This window comes from Oncorhynchus gorbuscha, linkage group LG04 (genome assembly GCF_021184085.1).
Source record: "Oncorhynchus gorbuscha isolate QuinsamMale2020 ecotype Even-year linkage group LG04, OgorEven_v1.0, whole genome shotgun sequence".
Lineage (NCBI taxonomy): Eukaryota > Metazoa > Chordata > Actinopteri > Salmoniformes > Salmonidae > Oncorhynchus > Oncorhynchus gorbuscha.
This window is the reverse complement of record NC_060176.1, coordinates 12,036,931-12,055,988: the sequence shown is the minus strand read 5'-3', so window position 1 is coordinate 12,055,988 and position 19,058 is coordinate 12,036,931. Positions and strand designations below refer to the sequence as shown.

General features: G+C 40.4%; 1 protein-coding gene across 1 annotated transcript; it reads left to right on the top strand.

Annotated features, from left to right (window-relative positions):
• Positions 1-8,250: 8,250 nt before the first annotated feature.
• Positions 8,251-17,668, top strand: LOC124033672 (toll-interacting protein-like). The gene is made up of 6 exons (XM_046345841.1): positions 8,251-8,437; positions 13,758-13,907; positions 14,034-14,216; positions 14,400-14,552; positions 14,677-14,764; positions 15,576-17,668. The coding sequence occupies exons 1-6, from the start codon at positions 8,405-8,407 to the stop codon at positions 15,794-15,796; spliced, it is 828 nt and encodes a 275-aa protein (XP_046201797.1). The 5' UTR covers positions 8,251-8,404; the 3' UTR covers positions 15,797-17,668.
• Positions 17,669-19,058: the final 1,390 nt, after the last annotated feature.

The following is a 19,058-nucleotide window of genomic DNA, read 5'->3' as shown; positions in this document are numbered from 1 at the left end:
GGTTATAAAGTGGAAGTGTAGTTCCACATGTAGCTCAGAGTACACCTTTAGTGGAATACCAATACCAGCACCAGTACCCACAGCGAGAAATCTAATTTTCATGCAGATTGGCGCTTTTAATATGCTTAACTATGATTAATTGAAGTGATTACACCAGCATAAGAAACTATGTACGTTTCTATATCCATCCCTCCCCTGTGCCGGGTTACGACAAAGTCAACATCCACCCACAAACTGGCCATCAATTACTGAGGCAGGCTCCATTAACGGAATAAAGAATATTAAGTGGAGGAGGCGGTCTTATGGCACAGGCACCACTTTCTCATTCATACTCTCTCTTACCCTCTCTCTCTTTCTCTCCATGTGAGTGATAATAAGGCTAGTCTAGATGATCTCCAGGTTGCTCTTAACTGTTGATGGAAAGTGGTGATGTATCCACAGAGAGACTATAATGTATATGGAGAATATACACACAGAGTATTACTGTATGTGCTGTGCTATGACTATGAGGTGACGTGAAAGCTCAATTTAAATACAACCAACAACCATCAGTCAGTTCCAACAGCCTCAGAACCAACTCATTGGATTTCCCCCACCCCATGACCCAACTAGCAATTTAGACCAACCCGGTCTCCCCTAATCTGATACGTTGCATTGTTACCCACAACATTTTACGGGGAGGAGAAATTAAATGAGGATATCGCCCTCATTTCATCAAATTCAACAGTGCACTTTCTCTCCATGTGGGCACCAACAAGTAACGGAAGGCTACTTAATTCTTCCGAGTTGGCTAGATCTAAATTCCCCTTAACTCTTCTTAGGGAGCATTACTGTTACTATTTCTGTACCTGTTAATTTTAGACTAATTTAACACTATAACAGACAATGCTATGTTGTTGAATTCACTCTGAGTGATGTGCAGTGGATAGCGCAACCAAAGCCTACACAAAATAAGAGTGTACAGCATTGTTTTGAAGATACAAAAAGTTGTACTCAATGGGTTTGCATACATATCCACATTGACCTCAGAGAGATCATAGATCCGTAGAAAAGCCATGTGATCACTATTTGGCTCCCAGTTTGAATTGCAGCATTGAGATTGCTGAGTTTTGACATGGCAAAAATTGAATGTAGTACTAATGTTTTAAAAAATCAACTGTACTAACTGCATTTCTCAGCTTGTTCTCAGGTTGAGACAGATGCTGTCGGTACATGTACCATGGACAGTTCAATACTGCCATAACAATGACCACCACAGAAGAAAGGCAAAGAGAGACTACGAAAGGGAGAGTGACAATTATAGGAGAGAAACGAAGGCTATATAGATGGCAATATCCAAATATTGTTTGATTTGCTTGCCATCTACAGTGCAGATGACAGTAGTCCGACTGACAACTTTATCAGGACGAGGTCTTGCCGATGTCTTGTTCTTTCCAAAAGCCTAATCTCTGATGACGCCAGCTAAATGACACATTGGATCGGCTACCCTCAAACATCAATTGATGTTTACTTATCATAAAAAGCATACAGTTACTTGCTGTATAACGCTGATCATCGAGCTAAATGTGGAATAATTGGAAATGTGTAGTTCTGACTATGCTCTTCAAGAGGTGATGATATTAAAACCAAATAGTTATAACATTTAATTAACAATCCCTTGAAAACGGCATGTATTTGTCAATGGTTTTAGCGGAGCTGGTGGTCTCCTTGCCCCCCAGCTGCCAAATCTAAATTGTTTTGGGACGTTTTATTGATAACGATCTGTTGTAATTGTAAATCACCATATTGGCATTGTTACATCACTGGTAGGAGAGTTTTGGAATACCTGAATTAATGAGAAAATGACCTCTGAGTGCATGAATTAGCATAATTTGCTGGTGTTAAACCATATATGAAAACATTCAACATATTTTGAAAGCTGAGAAACAGCTCTTTCAAATGATATGACATACATTTGAAGTCTGAAATTTACATACACCTTAGCCAAATACATTTAAACTCAGTTTATTACAATTCCTGACGTTTAATAGTAGTAAAAGTTAACTGTCAGCATAATAGTAGAGAGAATGATTTATTTCAGCTTTTATTTCTTTCATCACATTGCCAGTGGGTCAGAAGTTTACATACACTCAATTAGTATTTGGTAGAATTGCCTTTAAATTGTTTAACTTTGGTCAAACGTTTCGGGGAGCCTTCCACTTCTCAATCACGCACCTCACCACAATTCCCAACCAATGCGTATTTTGGTACGCAGCCCCTGTTCATTTGATTATGTTGACAGCTGGAGGAATTGATTGAGCTGTGCGTACACCTTTGGTACTCAGATAGACCCTTAAGGGACAATGCGTTACCATACATGGATAATGCGCTGGCATGGCGATATTGTCCTACCAGTTGAATAATAAATGCTACTTTGTTCCATCTGCTGGACTTAATTTGTATATTTTAAAGTAACAGTGGTGATTCCATAGTAATCAATGGTGAAGCTGAAGTGATGTTTCTTTATCTGCAATTGATTTAATGTACAGTACATGATAGCATCTTCAACCACTGATAGTGTGGGGATAGTCTACTCAATGATACTGAGATGAGGGTGGCTCCCTCATTTCACAGCAAGTTAACTCAGGAACTCAGGGAAAACAAGTCGAGGAGCCCTCTGTCCATTTAAACCCAAATGAGAGGGAGATGAGTTGAATCAAACTGTATTTAAAAATGGAAACCACAGCTGTCGGATTATGTAAAGGACCAATGATTCATCATTTATCTCATTTAAGTGAGACCTCACGACTCTGTCCACGTTGTGTAAAACTAGAGACTGATTCTCCACTCCATTACACAGCTTCCCCAGCTTCCCCCAACTGTGGAAGTGTTCAGTGTTCAGTATTCCTGGAGTTTCAGAGAGGGGAGACTAGAGTGAAGAGGCTGACTGTCAGAAAACAGTGCAGTGTAGTGCAGTTTATTGTTTACTCCATGTGTAACTCTGTGTTGTTGTCTGTGTCACACTGCTTTGCTTTATCTTGGCCAATTGTAAATGAGAACTTGTTCTCAGATAGCCTACCTGGTTTAATAAAGGTGAAATATATATTTTTTAAATAAACGTCTGCTTTGTATCTCTTAGGAGGACCCTGTCCTCCTCCTCTCCCTCCTCCTCATTATCATGCCTTTCATAATCACTGTCTGTTCTGTTCTCCTTTAACCTTAATATAATGATAAGAAGGGCTGTTCTCCCATCTCCTAGTAATGGTCCTAGGTCTACACATGAGCACCCCTGTGGAATCAGACTAAAAAAGACAGGAAAACCAAGCATGGAAAGTGTCGCTGTACTCCTTATTATCCCACAATGCAAAAAGGCAAATCGATATATGTGTTTTAATTCAACTGGATTTTTCATCGTCATCCTAGGTAGCTCAGATGAATGATTATACAAAGCTAGCATAGTCTTGTATGAGAAAACAACAAGAATGATAAATAATTAGCAAGAACACCAATAGAGCAAAAGCTCTCACTTTTCACAAAGTTATCACATTATATATTGTATAAAAGTTCACCAAAATAACTATCCACTATATCAGGTAAATAGTTAAAGATGCAATATGTAACTTTTGGGGAAACTCAACCAAGTTCACATAGAAATGTGAGTTATAGATTTGTCATTCTTGTTGAAAGCAAGTCTAAGACACAGATCTCTTCTATGTGCAATATTTCTATGCCTCCCGTTCTTAAGCTTAGTTTTTGCGTCTTTTACTTTTGTTTTGTACACCAGCTTCAAACAGCCGAAAATACAATATAACATATTTCACAGAGGTTTATTCTAATTTTGGCAACCAGGAAATGGCATCGCAAATTTTGCATATTGCACCTTTAAAAAATATGTTACATACCAACAATGCTACCAAAGGCATAACATTGCAGATTTATGGAGATTACAAATGTGCTGTATGCAGAATCAACAACCCTCTTCCAGAGACAGAAGAGGAAGTGAGACATTCCATTCCCAAATTTTTTCTGCATCAATGGAAGTCAATTAACTAGGTAGACTCAGCTGCTATCGCATTGGTGTTGATGGGAGAGCCACCCCTTCAAGTAGACCGGAAATTATGATTTTTTTTTCAATGGTAAACAGACTGAGTGAAGTATATTTATTTATCCACCATCTTTGCCTTTTCCATTAGAAAAACAAACTTAATGAAGTCACATGGTAGGGATGGTCACAGTCAGAATAGGAAGAAACTGCTTATATAAAACCACCAGAAGGGGGAGACAAATACACAGGGATCAGAACACCATCATCAACAGACACTATTATGAGTCTCTGAAACCTTAGTGCTCCTGCATTTATAATAATAATAATAATATATGCCATTTAGCAGACACTTTTATCCAAAGCGACTTACAGTCATGTGTGCATACATTCTACGTATGGGTGGTCCCGGGAATCGAACCCACTACCCTGGTGTTACAAGCGCCATGCTCATTTAATTCCTTCAACAGAATACATTGGAATGGATCAGATAAAGTTCCTACCAAAAGTTTGTATGTATGGTCTAGTATGGTCCTTCTGTAGCTCAGTTGGTAGAGCATGGCGCTTGTAACGCCAGGGTAGTGGGTTTGATTCCCGGGACCACCCATACGTAGAATGTATGCACACATGACTGTAAGTCGCTTTGGATAAAAGCGTCTGCTAAATGGCATATATTATTATATTATTATCATATATTAGTTTATTCACCCACACAAGTGCACGTGTCTTTTTTCCTCAACCCGTCCTTGGACGGCCCACCTTCATCAGTGTAATGATTAGGCCTGTCGACTTTTCTGGACCGCTGTACCATAATTACTTTAACTAGGCCTTATTAAGAGATAATGTACCTTCAGAGGTACATCAGATCTCATTAAGTTTGCCAAATTAGGCCTGAACAACCTACCTCAGAGAAAGAACACACTGAGAAACATGCCTTACACCTGTGTGAGATGAACATATCCCAAATTCAACCCTAGCCCTGACCCTTTCACCCTGAATTCCTATCCCTGACCCTCTCGCCTTGAACCCCTATCCCTGGCCCCCTAGCTCAGCGTCCCTAGCCCTGACCCTCTCGCCTTGAACCCCCATCCCTGACCCCCTAGCTCAGCGTCCCTAGCCATGACCCTCTCGCCTTGAACCCCTAGCCCTGAACCCCTATCCCTGACCCCCTAGCTCAGCGTCCCTAGCCCTGACACTCTCGCCTTGAACCCCTATCCCTGACCCCCTAGCTCAGCGTCCCTAGCCCTGACAGCAGTCTCTCCTCACTTGTATAAACCTGATAGGAGTGTATGGGTATAAGTGTAACCGGTGCTGTACTGCACCACTGTAACTATGCATTGTGTGTGGTTGATTGAGACTATAGAAGTGGACTTTGGAGATCAGGTTGTTTTAATTCAGCACAATTCACTCACTGTTTCCTGCATCAGCATCCAAAAGAAAAAAACATTTGTAGAGCACGTATGTTCTGCGAATCATCGCCTCTTTCTTTCATAGTGCATCAACATGATTTGAGCACGAGCACGCAGGGCAAAACGTAAGTACACACTCCCCTACTCCCAGCTTGCAGGCATGCATAATAACAAATCAACATGCCATATTGATATATGAACCTGGCGAAATTCACACAGTACTTTAACAACTGTTACATTCACCCCTCCTGAATTTCACCAACCTTGTAAAACTGAACAAAATAACCTACCAAGCTCAAGGCATAATTCTGAATTCAGCTCAAAGCTACCCATAGGGTTTAGGGCAAGTGAAAGTTGGTCAAGCCTTCAACTGCCGCTAGATGCATAGTGCCTCTTACACTATACAAACCTACTTAGCCTTACAAAAATGGTCATTCTGTACTAAATTATATCTCTATACTATGTTAAACTTGCACCTTCTGGTGGATTGACTCAATTAGTCTCTTGACAGGTTTAACTACCCTCCCCGCCCTTGTGCGCCCTGCCACTGGGCTAGGGGCCATGGTGACTAACAGTGGCTCTGGCCCTAAATCATTGATCAGAGGAGGGTTTGAAGGAATCAGCTCCAGGATCTCAGAGGTACTTCCCAGGTAATTTTCCTCAAGCAAGCAAGGTTCTTCTGGTTCTGACTTTCCATCCGATGTCCAGAGCTCGGAGTAATCGCTTGAATCCTCCGCCACCCAAGATGCACTTTCCTCCCCAGAGTCCTCCATGTCTTCCCTGTCCAGTCCATCACCGGAGTCGGTGACCTCTCCTGCATCTACATTGATTGAAGGTCCTGCAGCATCACTGTCATTGAAGTGCACTGAATCATCAATTTCAAATGGCAGGAAATTCACCTGCAGCAGTAGATTCCGGTGAACCACTTTCTCTCTGCCGTAACGGTTTTGCATTATGTACATGGGAGTTTGTGGATTGACTGAAGTCACTGTGAAAATCTCGGGGTTCCACTTGTCAGCCAACTTGCGGTGGACCCTTTCACCCTTGTTGGTGATGAAGAGACGTTCCCCCATGGACAAACTGATGCATTTAACCCGCTTGTCATACTCCCGACCTTGTCGTCTCTGTTGCTTGTCAGTGTGCCTTTGGGCAACACTCATGGCTTCCTTCAGCCCAGTGATCAGAGTCTCGACATACTTGTTGCAATCCACAAAACTGGAGTCGTCCAAAACATTGCGGAACATCACATCCACTGGGAGCCGAAGGACCCTACCAAACATGAGAAAGAATGGAGCATAGCCCATAGTCTCGTGAACAGTGGCATTGTAGGCAAATGTCAATGACTGGATTTGTTCAGGCCAGAGTGAGGTGTACTCTCATTTGTGTCTGGAAGTAGCTAGCAAGTTAGCCAACATTAGCCAGTTCGCTTGGGTGCTTGATTGCTGTTTTGAAGTCAGAAAGGTCAGATCAACCCACAAAACACTCTGAATTTACAAACGCCCAGAACGCACTCTGAACGCACTCTAGCACTACCGATTGAATTTACAAACACACCCATTGCGTCTTATTAATGTTTCGGCCGTAGGCCTATATACCACAGTGGCAAGGCATATGTACTAACATGTTATAGAGCAAACAAACAGTTATCACAACACATGTAATATGGATGTCATAAGGTGAATGCACCAATTTGTAAGTCGCTCTGGATAAGAGCGTCTGCTAAATGACTTAAATGTAAATGTAATATGGCTTTTTTGGGGGGCTTGGCTTCCCCAGTGAATTTACCCATGCACCGCTACTGAGTCTGAAACAGCCAAAAAGCACATTAATCAGATATATCTTGATGTGGTATGAAGTCAGATACAAATCTGATTCCTGGCCATGTACCTTGTGTCTGAAATCTTATTTATTTTCCCTTAATTGGTTTTTAGACTGTTATTTGGCATATCTTGTTGCTTGCTAGCTGCTTTGTTGACAGTTTGCTAAGAGCATGTGGTAGCTAACTAGCTTGTTAATTGTTTACAAACAAATTAGTGAATGTGCTAGAAAGCTAAATGGCTAGCTAGCTAGTTGACGACTGTGGCCAAAAATGGCTTGTTTTGAATGTTGGATCATCTTATCCTTCGAAGCTTAACTTAAAAGGGTTCTTACACTATGATTTTGACCATTCAAAGCAACTGTGAAACGTACATGGCAGGCATTGTTGTTATCTTAGCTTGCTACATAACTTCTGATTGATAGGAAGAAGTAAGAGCACCACCACCAATCAGCCTACACCACTGCCAGTGCGCACACCAATCGTTACTATGACAACAAGCTTGGCCATGTCAACTAATGACTGCTGTCTGAAATCCGATTGGGTCACTTGTAAACTTGCTGTTTGTGGACAGCCAGTATTCCAAAATGGATTTGAAAACGAAACTGACTTGAGCATTAAGGCCTGCAGTGTGAACAAGATTTGATACTCACAACTCACTTCAATCTAATAGGAGGAAAATCATGGATTATAATAATAATATAATGTAACGACCCTGGGTCTAGTGTCGTTACAATAATAATAATAATGGAGTGAATAGCCTATGCATTCCTGTCCTCATCTGCTTTTCCTCTATGCACTTGTTGAGAAAGAAATACAACAGATTAAAGCTAATTCTGGCTGTCCTGTTTTTTTTTTTTAATTAAGGAGAAAAGCTATTGGCTATTATGGATAATTGAGTTGCCCTATATTTTTCTCTCGCCCAAATCAGACTGAATTTGCGACTGCACCCTTACTGATGTCCTGAAACGCACCAATCAGAAGCTGAACGAAGTCAAGTCAGCTGATTAGTCAGGATTCTTGGCGTGACACGATTGGATAGCTGGCGAGCTTGAGTTGTTTACTTTTTTTGCTAGTCATATTTCCTCTCTTCTTTCTAACTGTACAGTGTCACAGTAGGCTTTCGTTATTTGTGAAACTGACACACTTCAAAACGGAATGAGTACTACCATTAGCACCCAACGAGGACAGGTAAATATAACAGCTAACAAGCTATAGTAGCTAGCTAGCGTTAAATTAGCCAACGAACACAGATAAACACCATTTTAGCTAACGTTAGCTTCAATAATCACTATATGTAGCTAGCTGCAACGTTTTAATGCAAATAACACCGTAGCGTTAGCTAGTTACAGTAGCTAATTAACTTCCAGGTAGATAGATACATTAGCTTCAACAAGCTAGCTTGCTGGGTGGGTCGTTTTTACGTCAGCCAGCTAAGTTAATTTAGAAGACTAAAGTTTGGCAAGTCTCTGGATATAGCTAACGGTAGCTAGCTTGCGCTCCTTAGCTAGAGCTTGCCAGGAGCAATAACCACAATTGCGTGGTTAACACTAGGCTAACTAGCTACGAAAATGGCCAAGCTACTGGTTAAATCTAAAGTCAACTAGCCAGTTATCTAGCTAGCTAACGTTACTTCTTCTTCGATAGGGTTTAACGGCGGTTGGTATCCAATGGCAATGGTGCATTACCGCCACCAGCTGGCTGGGGTATTGAATAAGCACTAAAAATAAAATATTCCGGGTAAGGGGGAAAAGACATACAAAATAAAACACTTCAAATAAAAAAAATACATAAATCATCATTTAACAGTCCACATAAAATACATCCCTACACACAGGCTCAGGGGCCTACATTCACCGACAGGATTTCTTGCACTGCCCCGGCTGTGAAATCACGAAGACACAAAACACGTTCAGCGGCATTCACAATGATTCCAATTTTCTTAGACTTCTTCTCCGCTTGTGCTGTGCAGTTTATGACCATTGCAATAAATAATACAAAATCCACCTTTTTAACATGTAGCATTTCACTATCCCTCAGTTGATGAGAAACCTTCACTGGTTTTGGTGGCTCTACCATTGCTTCTTCCCTGCCATTTGTTCCTTCCAATTTTCTCAACACCTCCAGATAGGGGACAGCTGGACACTCTTTACCCATTCCACCTCTTTCTCCTTCACAGGGCACAAGAATTCAGGGGCATGTTCACCTCCACGGGTGCATCATTTCCCTCCATCGGGCATACAATATTCTTCCTTTCTGCACACACTTGACACATGATGAAATATTTTACATTCATGACACTGAAGGGGCTTGTACACAAAATCTCTTACAGGCTATCAAGGGAGAAACTATTCATCAAAGAACAGTAGGGAACTTATTTTCTCTGTATACCATACAGGTCAATCGACGTGCACCAACCACTCCATCGATGTCTTCAGTTATATCCTCAGCCTTTATTTCTTGCACCACACCAGAAATAACCCCCTTGATAGGCATTCTGCTATGATATCTTTTTGAGTCTTAACACGCGCCTCTTCTGCTCCGCAGACATACAAAAAATCGAAATAAGACCACTTCTTGTGACTCACTGAGTCCACACTTTTTTCCAACACATTCCAGATTTTCATGGAGACGTGAAATGGATTTCCCAAGTAGTATTGATCCCAAAACTGATCCAAAACCCTGACTCAGACCAAAAATGAGTCTAGTGGTTTCCTATTTTCCAACATAGCTTTTCTTCTCTTGTTTTGCTTTTTCTTCGGTGCTGTCACCCACTCATTCTCACTTTCTGTACTATTGGCTTCACTCGACTCACTAACAGTTTCAAACAAAACCTCAGTTTCCGCCATCTTCCATCTAGCTAACTACTGTATTCACAGGAGCCTTACATGCTGACCAGACCGCACGCATGTTGATTTTGTCCCCACTCCCCAGACGCGATCAAGACACGCAGATTGAAATATCAAAACAAACTCTGAACCAACTATATTAATTTGGGGACAGGTCAAAAAGCATTAAAGATGTATGGCAATCTAGCTAGCTAGCTTGCTGTTGCTAGCCAATTTGTCCTGGGATATAAACATTGGGTTGTTATTTTAGCTGAAATTCACAAGGTCCTCTAATCCACAGATAAAAGGGTAAAAGTTTGTTTTCTGACCTTATATGGTGGTTGGCAACCAACTTTAAGGTGCATTGCCACTACTGACTGGAGTGTGGACCTCAGTTAATCTTTCAATCACCCATGTGGGTATATGCTCCTAAAAAAACAATTAAGAGAGAGCATGTGGTATATGCTCCTAAAAACCAATGAGGAGATGGGAGAGGAAGGACTTGCAGCGCGTTAAGCTTCACAAATAGAACCAAGTTCTATTTTAGCGCCTGGCTACGAAGACGCTCGCGGGCAGTGTGTGTGCAATGATTGAATAACATGTGTAGTTGAAGTCGGAAGTTTACATACACCTTAGCCAAATAGATAAAACTCAGTTTTTCACAATTCCTGACATTTAATACAAATACAAATTCCCTGTTTTAGGCCAGTTAGGATCACCACTTTATTTTAAGAATGTGAAATGTCAGAATAATAGTAGAGAGAAGGATTTATTTCAGCTTTTCTTTCTTTCATCACGTCAGACGTTTATATACACTCAAACCGTATTTGGTAGCATTGCCTTTAAATTGTTTAACTTGGGTCAAACGTTTTGGGTAGCCTTCCACAAGCTTCCCACAATAAGTTGGGTGAATTTTGGCCCATCCCTCCATTTTGCCACAACTTTGGAAGTATGCTTGGGGTCATTGTCCATTTGGAAGACCCATTTGCCATCTATTTTGTGAAGTGCACCAGTCCCTCCTGCAGCAAAGCACCCCCACAACTTAATGCTGCCACCCCTGTGCTGTATGTTGGGATGTTGTGGCCAGCTTAGCTAATGTTACTTGCCCAGATTTAAACTTGCTTGAGTTTATTAGGACACAGCTAAACCACTGTCGTCTGTTAGCCAATTTGAGCTGAAGTCTAGGCAAGAGAGCAACATTTTACTGAACCACCTCTATAGGGCAGTGATGGAGAGGCATGGCCAAGCTAGATCTGATGATGTTGGACCGGTTTCCCAGACTGATTGAACCCTGGACTGAAAAGCCTTCTCAATATAAGGGACCAAGTCACCTGACACTTTTTGTCCAATAACTAAAGATAGGGTATTCATATTGTTATGCCATTTTCAGGGTTTATCTACAACACAGAGATGATTCAAAATTACATGTATGAAATTAAAATGCCATATTATGAAAAATTACGCAAATAAGTCAGTATGCAAAACACAATTACAATAATTAAAGCCCAATAATTAAAAGTAGGGATGGTCATATAATTCTCAAATCTGAATGTTTTATGCAAAACTGAGAGTTTGTACAATTTTAAACAATTTATGAAATTAGATTCATTTTTTGTACAATTTATAAAAATGTGATACTTTAATATGCTAATTGATCTATATGGAATAAACACAAAATACAGGAAGTTAAGAGCATTGATTTAAACTAAGGTGGTCATTGTTAACATATATTGATGTTTTATGCAGAACTGGTAGTTTACACTGAGGAGTAAATGTGGAACCCATGCCCGTGTACACACACACCAGGGGTGTTAAGAGTACATATAATTGGCATTGATTACATAATTATGAACAAAAAAACAGACTTAGTATTTAGTATTTACCAATTAGCAACTGTTAGGCAGTATATATTTAAGTCGCTCTGGATAAGAGCGTCTGCTAAATGACTTAAATGTAAATGTAAATGTAATGTATATATCACAGTTATGTTGTAGTTAGTTGTCCAACTGAATAGGCCCAGAGTTCCAAATAATAGGCCCAACCCTGTGCCACCTGCATACACACTCTGCATATCCCACACACACACAGTATCCCCACACACTCAAACAGCACCCCCACCAACACACACACAGTGCCTAACAGACACACATTTCTCTGAATCCTCACACAGCACCCACCAACAAACACACACAAAACATCACACACAGCCTAGCACAGACACACTTCTCACTAAGTCTGAACTGTTACACAGAAATCTACTAGTCTAATAACATAGCTTACTTCTAAGGTAGGTCTACGCCTGAGTTGGATTACATTGTAATGTTATTTTTTGGTGTTGATGAATTTCTCTGGTAAAGGGAGTATAAACTGCACCATTCCCAGTAAATAATTAGCCTAGGCTCAGAAAAAACAGTGAGCTGCCTGCACAGAAAGATAGCTGGGACACATTTTCAATTCACTTAGCTATGTTGTTATCGATTGTAAGCCTGTTGCCACTGAATTCTTGTAGTTTTTACTTGAAAGAATAAAACCATTAATCACAAAAAGTGGCATAATACTGCCAATGCTGCACAGCGCTGCCTCTCGCCCCAGTTGCCTCATGGAACAGTGTCAAGCACTCCCACACAGCTAGCAAGATAGCACTCATCATGGAAATGTGAGTGGGGGGGGGGACAGGAATTTGGAGCAACCCCTACATGAAATTGTAGCTACGATGCAAAGTTGCCAATTTATTTAGTAAGTTTTCAGATCCCTCCAGTGACTTTTTTTATTGGTCAAATATTCTAGCGATATATTCAGCTACTTTTCAGGCTGCCTTTTAGGGAGTTTTGACACGGTGGGTTTCTACATTTTTGATAGCCTTTAGCGACTTTTCCCAATCAATACTGCAGAAAACAAAAGTGTGAGAAGAAAATGCTTAATCGGCATCTAACGTTTTGCCTTGTGCCACAAGGCAAAACGTCATCTAGCGACAAATCAAGGAGCCAATAGTTGGTCTCACTGAAAAATAGTTGGCAACACTGGCTACGAAGCTCTACTTTGTAACCTGCTATGTTTTGTTTGTGTCTCTGAAGAAAAAATGTAATGATAGAGCCAAAATAATATAGTTTTACCTTATATTTCAGTCCAAGGATGTCCAATACCCATGAAACGGGTTGGCAGGGTAGCCTAGTGGTTAGAGCGTTGGCAGTTAACCCGCTGTTCCTAGGCCGTCATTGAAAATAAAATTTGTTCTTAACTGACTTGCCTAGTTAAATAAATGTACAATTAAAAATAATAAACATTTTCAAAGCAAATATGAACACACTGATTTCGTGGGTTTCACAAAAAGGGCTGTCCCACAGAATTCTTAGCACGGCACTTGCTTTAGATTTGGGCTCATATCGCGTAAATATCATAACATTACAGTATTTGGGATTTTTAGACATGGGTAACAACTGCCACATTAATGTTTTCAAATGATTCATGTATTTTCACGACCATATTATTAACATTTAGTGAAAATAGATTTGTTTACTCATGTTCTTTGTAGAATTCTCACATAGCGTCCATTGTTTGTCGCGTCACCTAACATGCTGTCAACGGTGTGTCCGAGAAATCGCTGCATATTGTGACCCTTTTCTTCCTCTAGTGTGGTTTACCTGTCCTCACTCACAATTCCTCTGTTCCTTTTGTCATTTTAGGTATACATTGGGGAGTTGCCCCAAGACTTCCTGCGTATTACTCCCACCCAGCAGCAGCAACAAGTTCAGTTGGATGCCCAAGCAGCGCAGCAGTTGCAGTATGGGGGATCCCTGGGCACTGTAGGACGGCTTAGCATCACTGTAGTGCAGGTAGGTTTTTTTTAACGGCATCTGCTTGGTCTTTCCCTAGAATCAAGACTTATTGTGGAACACAAGGTTATTAATGCAGTGGGAATGTTTTCATGTGAGTCACTGTTATGTCCCTCTTTTCTCCAGGCCAAGCTAGCTAAAAACTATGGCATGACACGCATGGACCCTTACTGCAGGGTCCGACTAGGGTATGCTGTTTATGAAACACCCACAGCTCATAATGGTGCCAAGAATCCACGATGGAACAAAGTTATCCAGTGCACTGTCCCACCTGGAGTAGACTCCTTCTACCTGGAGATCTTTGATGAAGTAAGAAAGAAGGAATTAGGGGGCGGTGGGTGAGGAGAAGATCATAACTTGTTATTGGCCCGACAATTAGGCCTGTCTAGAGTTATTGACAGCAATATACTTTGAGTATTTCTTCTTGATGATCATCCTTGATTTTAGGGATAAGTTACTGATTTGAGGTGTTTGTGCTTGTCACTTTTCCAGAGGGCATTCTCCATGGATGACAGAATTGCATGGACACACGTCACCATCCCGGAAGGCCTGAGAGAGGGCAGTGTGGTTGATGAGTGGTACAGCCTCAGTGGCAGACAAGGCGATGACAAGGAGGGCATGATCAACCTGGTCATGTCTTATGCTGTGAGTTCATAAAACACGCATGCTCAAATTGTACATTGTCATTGTAGTACAGTTTGAAAGTGATTGATTGATGTTATCTAACAACTTGCCCCTTATCTCTTCCTTTTGGCTCTCATGCTTTCAGAACATGACAGCAGGTATGCATATGTCTCCACCCGTTGTCCTCATGCCCACAGTCTATCAGCAGGGGGTAGGATACATACCCATTGCAGGTGAGTAGAACCATACTCTCCACTGTGATGTAGTGTTAGGTTTATTTTTGATACAAAAACCCAAACGGACTCCAAGAAAACTCAAGATAGAATAATTCACCACACTAGGTGTTGCAGCTGCAAAAGCACACTTACCGACTACAGGCTACTAACATGACTACATGCTACTGCAATCCACTAGATAATTACACTCCTCATACACAAAGAGCCTAAATCTAACACTACTTTTGATCTCTAAGAATATATAAAAACTGTATATTCATATTCAGAGTATATAAAACAGTAAAGATACAAGACAATGTTATAGAACAGTAATTATGATCTGTCAGCTCGAACTCCATCAGCTCTATTCCACCCTTATGGAATCATTCTTGCCCTCAGAGACAGGCCCCCTTTCCCTCTTCCCAAATACAATGCACATAGATCTTTCCATCTAACCCATAACATAATGATTACTACTGCTAGGCTAATTATAAAATTATAAACATCTAAGGCCCAGTTCTATTTTGATTGCTAGTCTACTTTCCAAATGGAAGTGGTCATAGCTTGCCTTATGTAAGTGAAACTAAAGGACGAAACAGACCACGCCTCTGACTGACCACAGAACATTGTCATTTTCTGTTCATTTTCCTGACTATTCTACATGTTGAATTGCCACTGCTCATCGGCACCCAGCAGGTGATCTACTTACTGTGCAAGGCTGATGTTTATTAGTGTGTGTTTCCCTTAAGAACTGCTGACCTGTTTTAAATTATAGGAGATTAATAGGAGATTGTTGCTTACCCATTTCTCTCTGGTTTGCTCTTCTCAGGAGTGCCCACTGTATACAACCAGGGAATGGTGCCCATGGGTATGCCTGCAGCACCCACAGTCGCCCCACAAGAAGCTCCCTGTAGTGAGGAGGATCTTAAGGCACTGCAGGACATGTTCCCCAATCTGGACAGGGATGTGATCCGCACTGTAATTGAGGCCCAGCAAGGTAACAAGGATGCCGCCATCAACTCTCTGCTGCAGATGACAGAAGAGCTGTAACAGTGGAGCCACAAATAGAGCCACTGTGGCGGCCAGAACATTGCCCATTCACAGCAACATCACCCTGCACAGTTTGTAAATATGCACTCAGGCCTGCGAGCTCTCAACTGTCACTCACACTAAATACAATCCAGCAGTTTTCAACCATAAGCAGATGTCCATATCTGAGGTGTCACACATTTATACATCTGTTTACATTACCATCTGTATTAAGAATCAATGTATAGCTGTGTTCCCAGTCCACTTCTGGGATTGGGACAAATTGGTATGCCTACTGATAAGTGCTGTGATGGCTGGTTGGCCTCTCAATTTTACATTCCTCTTTACTCAGAATTATGTACAATTAATGTTGATGCAGTGCGATGTAGGGGTAATGAAAGGAATTGATCCTCCAGAAGCTTTAGATCTTTGAGATAGCAGTTGTTGTGAGACATTGTTGAGAGCTCCCTAGCCAGTCTTCTCTGTATATGTGTATTGACCAGTACTGTCTTGAGCCTATCTGTGTTTGATTATTTATATATATATATATATAAATAATCTCAATCTGTATAAATATAGTTATATATTCAAAAGATGATAAATTATGAAGACAAGAGATGTAGGTATGCAGCGGTTCAGAGCAGAAAGAGGACTTATCACAATATAACAAACCGTGATGACTTAGAAGATGTGCAAATCCTCGCATAGCCACACAGCCAATGCCTATCAATGTCTCAATTGTTAAGGTTAATTTGTCACCATTTCATTCTACTCTGGATAATGCCATATGATTTTGTACTTCTCCAACCAAAAATGCCTCTGAATGTTTCTATATCACTGGTTAGTGGTTGTTAACTATGATGGAAGAATATATCATGGTAATCCAATATCAAATGATATAAAATGATTGAAATCAGTGAAGAAATAAACATATTGCTGATATCATCCTTTCCCTTCATCCTATCTGAATTCACTGGCTTTATTGCAAATTGTTAGAGGCTGTGAAAATCCCTGCTGGATTAATAACTTAAATGGTGTGCAGAACCAAATGATATGATGTTCAGAAAATTGGTATACGTTGGTATGTTTATCATAGAGATAAAATGTCATGTCCTACCACTAACTTATATAGGCCCACACATAAAGAGGAGACTTGTAAAGATCCATTGACATGAGGTATTGAATGTTGCCGCCCCACCCAAAGGTCTGATTTCAACATGGGGTTTTCATTTTCTATTTGTATTCGCTTAATCTTCAAAGATGTGCATATATTTTTCCAAGGAAAGATCCTCTGTTTTGGTGTGATTCATTAAAGAAAATATATAGTTAATTTATTTTATGCTTAGGCCATACTCCATGGGTGTCATACAGTATGTAACAATTCTTCTTGTTTAAATTTAAACGACTTAATTGATTTTCAGTGATCCCAATTCTGGGCACTTATATTTGATTGATTTCTCTATCCTCTCTTGATTTAACAAGTTCCTGTTTACCTTCCACTTTCATGAAGACACAGCAAATACTTTCATTTTAAATGCTAGGTTTTCTTCTATGTTTTACCCCATACTTGTCCCATTCCCATAGACATATTTTGAACATTATTGTGTCATGTTTAGCCAGTCGTCTGTATAACTCCTAACAGTTCCAACGTTTAGCCATGCTACTTATTAGATCAATGTGCACAAGGTTGTTCGAAGGCACTCTAGCGGATGTTGGGAAGGTTGTTCTGATTCTGTTGCAATGGAATGGCAAAGCTACGTACTACAGCAGTTTAATGGGTTTTCTGGTTTGAATGTACAAAACTTTTTGGGCATCAAATTAGGTTTGCAATTTGACATTTGCTCTTGTTTATTTTACTCATGACACATTATGGAAATAAATGTTTTATCTGCATTTGCTTGGTCTTGTAGTGTAGATCTCAACCTGGTTTGTTTGCCATGCCATTTTTGGACTTGATTGAAATATACCCATTGACATTTGAAGAATATAACTTAAAAATGACTCATGAGCTTAGTTCGACTGTTGTAACCCATCATATAACCCAAAATATAAACTTGTTTTACTTCTTTGTAAACGATGTAATTGTAAACAAATACATGATTAAGGCCAACATTCAATTCGGACTGTGGAAGATCTGTGTTACAGCGCAATTGACATATGAATGTAATTTCCGATTGAGCCGACGTGCTGCTTTCACAGTTAATGTGGTCTCTGCTATCACTGGAACATTGCCTTTAAAATGTGCATATTGTGGACAAAATGCGATTGGATTGAATCTGGCCCTTAAACTAACATGTTGATCTCATGGATGGTCGGTCCTTGCATCAATAGAGATAGAGACTGGGTGACACTGTCTGATCTGCAGATTACCCCATTAAACCCCACCATGTTGTCAATGACACAAGAACGTCACTACCCTATTCTAGCTACATATTTTATTATACCTTTACTAACTTGTGACTTACTGCTTGGCAAGTTTTGTTGCGTCACTATATTTTCAAAAGCCACTAGTAGCTAGCTACAGGTAACTGCCAAAATAATAGAAAATCTTGAGTAAATGAGGGTTCTGATGTCTCTGTTATGGTGTGTGGTGCATTTGTCTTGCCATGGTTAATGACCACTCAACCCATAGAGCAGTGGTATTCAATATTTTTCAGCTGGGACCACCAATATTTAAAGCCAGCTTTTTACATCAACAAATAACCTTAAATTAATTCAATTTTCATCTCTTATCAAAATGAAAAGAAAACAATACATACATTTACTCAAAATGTTATCTTTCAAATGATCTTTCTCGAAAACATTTATATATTGTCCCATACAACAATCAGTACCCTACTTTTTATTTATTTTGGCGACCCCACTGCAGTTCCGTTGCAACCCCGACTTTGAATGCCACTGCTCTAGAGGGCAAGATAAACACCAGTACTGTACATACACAACCATTCTAAGTGATCACCTTCAACTTATGGTGAATCATTTCTATCCTGATGGGAGTGGATGACAATGCCCCCATCCACAGGGCACGAGTGATCTCTGAATGGTTTGATGCACATAAAAACTATTTAAACCATATGGCTGTTTCAGTCACCAGATCTCAACCCAATTGAACACTTATGGGAGATTCTGAAGCAGTGCCTGAGACAGCATTTTCCACTACCATCAACAAAACACCAAATGATGGAATTTCTCTTGGAAGAATGGTGTCGCGTCCCTCCAGTAGAGTTTCAGACACTTTGAGAATCTATGCCAAGGTACATTGAAGCTCTTCTGGCGGCTCCTG